We start from the raw sequence: 3,200 nt of genomic DNA on the forward strand, positions 1-3,200 counted from the left end.
TCCACGTCCGGGGTTGGGTGGCCGGTTCGCATGCACGCTGGTGCGGCGGAAGCTGCTGGGCCTGGGCGGCCCGTGCCCCCAGAGCCAGTGGCATAACTCGTTGGGGCTGTGGGTGGGTGGGGGGACCGAGCCGTGGCGAGGGAAAATGAAAGCAGGTGATGCGGAAGGAGAAGTAGGTCAGGCGAGCGCTGGCCTCTCCCGGCAGCCTCGTCTGCGCTGCGTGCTCCGCTTTGCCCTGGCTGTCCCCGCCGTGTCCCTGGGCCCCATGGGCAGCGGCTGGAGGGGGCGGTGAGTATGGGTCCTGCTGCTGGGCACTGGGTCCTGGGCAGGGTGGGTGCCAGACGCTGCCTGCCCTGGGTGCTGGCGGGCTGGGGAGTGCAGCCAGGCTGGCTGGCACACAGTGGGCACGGCAGCGCCCCGGCAATTTGGCTTCGGTTCCCCTCCCGTGGGTATCCCTGGGGACGTGGGGCTGGGGGCTGTGGTGAGGATGGGCAGGAGGATGCTTCGCTTCTGGCTCACACAGTGGCTGACAGGGGGAGGGGAAGGGGATTCCCATCCCGCTGGGGCTGTGCTGAGCCAGCCAGCACGGTGGGGACATCCCAGTGGTGCTCAGGGCTGGGGATGGTTCAGGGACGGTCCCGCATGCCATAGTGGGGCTCCATGGCTGGCTGCCCCCAGCTCCGCTCCACCACGGGGCTATGGGACCAGGGCAGGGCTGGCCGGGGTCTCACTTGCGGCGCCACGTGGGTCAGGGAGGCCACGGCAGGCACGGCCCTGCTGGCAGAGCTACATGGGCTCGGGGGGGGGGATTAGAGCCGCCTGCCCCCTCCTTTCCTCCCCCGGGATCAGCCGTGGGCAGCGGGGAGCTGGCAGCAGGCAGCTGCCGTGGGGGCGGAAGCCAGGCTATTTCGGGGGGTGTGGAGGGGGGGCCGTGGGCTGGCACTGTCCTTGCCGGGTGACCCCACTGGGACCAGCACCGCCCCAGTGCCAGGATGGAGCATCAGGGCCTGTCCTGCGCCAGCTCCGGCTGGTGCTGCTCAGTCCCTGGTGTGCCATGAGGGCCTCAGTCCCTGGGGTGCCATGAGGACAGGGACCCAAGGAGGGGAGGAGATGCTACCAGCCTGGGGGGCCCCCAGGGCCGTGCGGTGCAGTGGGACCCGGGGGTCTGGCTGCCCTCCAAGGGGCTCCCGTGACTGCGTGCTATGGGGCGAGCAGCGCCGGCTCACCCTGGGGCTGGCGAGTGGGACCAGCTGCGGGCAAGCCTGCCTGTCCCAGGCTGCGGGCTGGCAGAGCCTTGTGCTGCTGCCACCGGCACCCCTGTGCCCGGGACCGGGCTGCTGGGGTGCCTGCGGGCAGCCCAGTCTTGCTCCATCCCAGCGGGGTCCTGGGCAGGGCTGGGCTGTGTAAGCCGAGGTGCAGCAGGATGCCCAGCTCCGCCGTGCCCCTGTCAGTTCTGGAGGGGTGGCCTGGGCACGGGCCGGGCTTGGAGCCCCTCCGAGCGCTGCCCGCCCTGACCCCAGCCCTGTCCCCCTGGCCGCTGGGGGACCTGGGGGTGGGTTTCACTCCTTGCCGGGGTCATGAAACGTGGGGTTTGCTGTTGACTATTTCCTTCCTGTTCGCCCCCTCCCCGAGCTCCATTTCAGCAACCCCTTCCTTCCTTCCTCCCTTCCTTCCTCCCTTCCTTCCTTCCTTCCTCCCTTCTTTCCTTCCTCCCTTCCTTCCCTCCCTGTGCCTGCTCCTGCCTGCGCGTGGCCCCGCTCCCCCGGCCGCCCTGGCAGGGAGCAGCCGGGGACAGCCCGTGTCCGGCCTCACATGGCCTCTCCCCAGCGCTGGGGATGGTGGCGCTCACAGCGGGGGGCCCAGGGGTGACCCACAGAGGCCACACGCCCTCAGCCACATCTGTTCGGGCCACCCATGGGCGAGCAGGTGGCTGTGGGATGGGCAGGTCGGGGTCCCCAGCGTCGGGACATGGTGCGGGAGATGGGAATACCCTTGGCTGGGGTGCCCATCCTGCCATCGGGAGAGGGGCTGGTGCCGTGCGGGAGCCAGGATGCTGCCAGAGCCCATCCCGGCTGCATGTGGGATGGGGCCGTGTCCCATCACTGGTGACACATTGGTCAGGGTGCCACTGGCCAAGGCAAGGGCGGAGTGTGGAGGAGGATGGATGAAGGTCAGCCCATCCTTCCCAAAGGCCAGCACCTTCACAGCCTGGTCCCCCCTGGGTGGGCACCCTTGGTGCCCCCCAGCCAGGGCGAGCAGCAGTTTGCGGCCAGCGCGGGCGCGTGGGTGGTTGCGACACCCCCAGGGTGGGGGGGACGTGGTGACTCACCCCAGCGGGGCCTGGCCACCAGCGGGAACCCTGAGTCAGGGCTGCGTGCCCATGCCGTGCCCCTCCCTGCCCGCCTCGCCCACCTTATCTCCCGCCCTTAGCACCTGGCACACCTGGGCCAGGGGGGGGCTGGCGCCATTCCCCTCCTTTATGGGGAGCAAAGGGCAGGCAGAGGGTTGGCAGGCAGGTGCCGCGTCCCTCCCTCCCTGCCGGGGATGCTGGCCTGGGGCCGTGCCCCCCCGCCAGGGCGGCCGGCCAGCCCAGAGCATCGCAGCAACATGGCGGGCAAGGCTGCCTGCACCACCGCTGCCTCCTGGCCACATGCTGCCTGCACTCTGGGCATTGGGCTGACCTGTGGCGGCATGGCCGGTCCCTGCCTGGCACGCGGTCCCCGGTGATGGGGGAGGCGGGATGCCGTGCCAGGGCGTGCTGGCCTGCACAGGTGAGATGCCGGCACGGCTGCTGCCCCTCTGCCCGCCTGCCGGCTCCACTGCCCGCTCGTGTGGTCGGGCTCTTGCACAACCCAGCTCTTTCCGTGAACGTTGCTGGGGCCAGAGGCCCCCTCCCTGCCTGGCTGCGCGGCTACACTGGCACAGGGCTCTTCCCCTTTCTTCCCGGCCTCGTGCTGCCAGCAGCACCGGCACAGCTGCCCGGAGCCCGGCCGGGGCCGGGCTGGTGTGGGCGGCCGGGGCGGGTGCTGGCAGTGGGGTGTGGGGAGCACTCCCCGGGCTGCTAATTAATTGCTGTTTAGCTGGGGATGCAGAGGGTGTAATTATGGGGGGGATTGCACGAACCTGCAGCCGGCCCCAGGGGGCTGTGGGGGGACGGGGGGGCCATGCTCTGCAGGAGCCCCTGCCTGGGGAGTGGAGGG

General features: G+C 70.5%; 1 protein-coding gene across 1 annotated transcript in view; it reads left to right on the top strand.

Moving 5' to 3' along the window:
* The window catches only part of LOC103905536 (mothers against decapentaplegic homolog 6-like), a 12,119-nt gene extending 9,689 nt beyond the window's left edge, over nucleotides 1-2,430 (top strand). The window contains exon 4 of the mRNA XM_019474120.1: nucleotides 2,247-2,430. Coding sequence (XP_019329665.1) covers nucleotides 2,247-2,430 — 184 coding nt within the window. The remainder of the gene's footprint in view (nucleotides 1-2,246) is intronic.
* The last annotated feature ends 770 nt before the right edge of the window (nucleotides 2,431-3,200 follow it).

The sequence above is a fragment of the Aptenodytes forsteri genome, unplaced genomic scaffold, assembly GCF_000699145.1.
Source record: "Aptenodytes forsteri isolate BGI_AS27 unplaced genomic scaffold, ASM69914v1 Scaffold617, whole genome shotgun sequence".
In the NCBI taxonomy this organism is placed as follows: Eukaryota; Metazoa; Chordata; class Aves; order Sphenisciformes; family Spheniscidae; genus Aptenodytes; species Aptenodytes forsteri.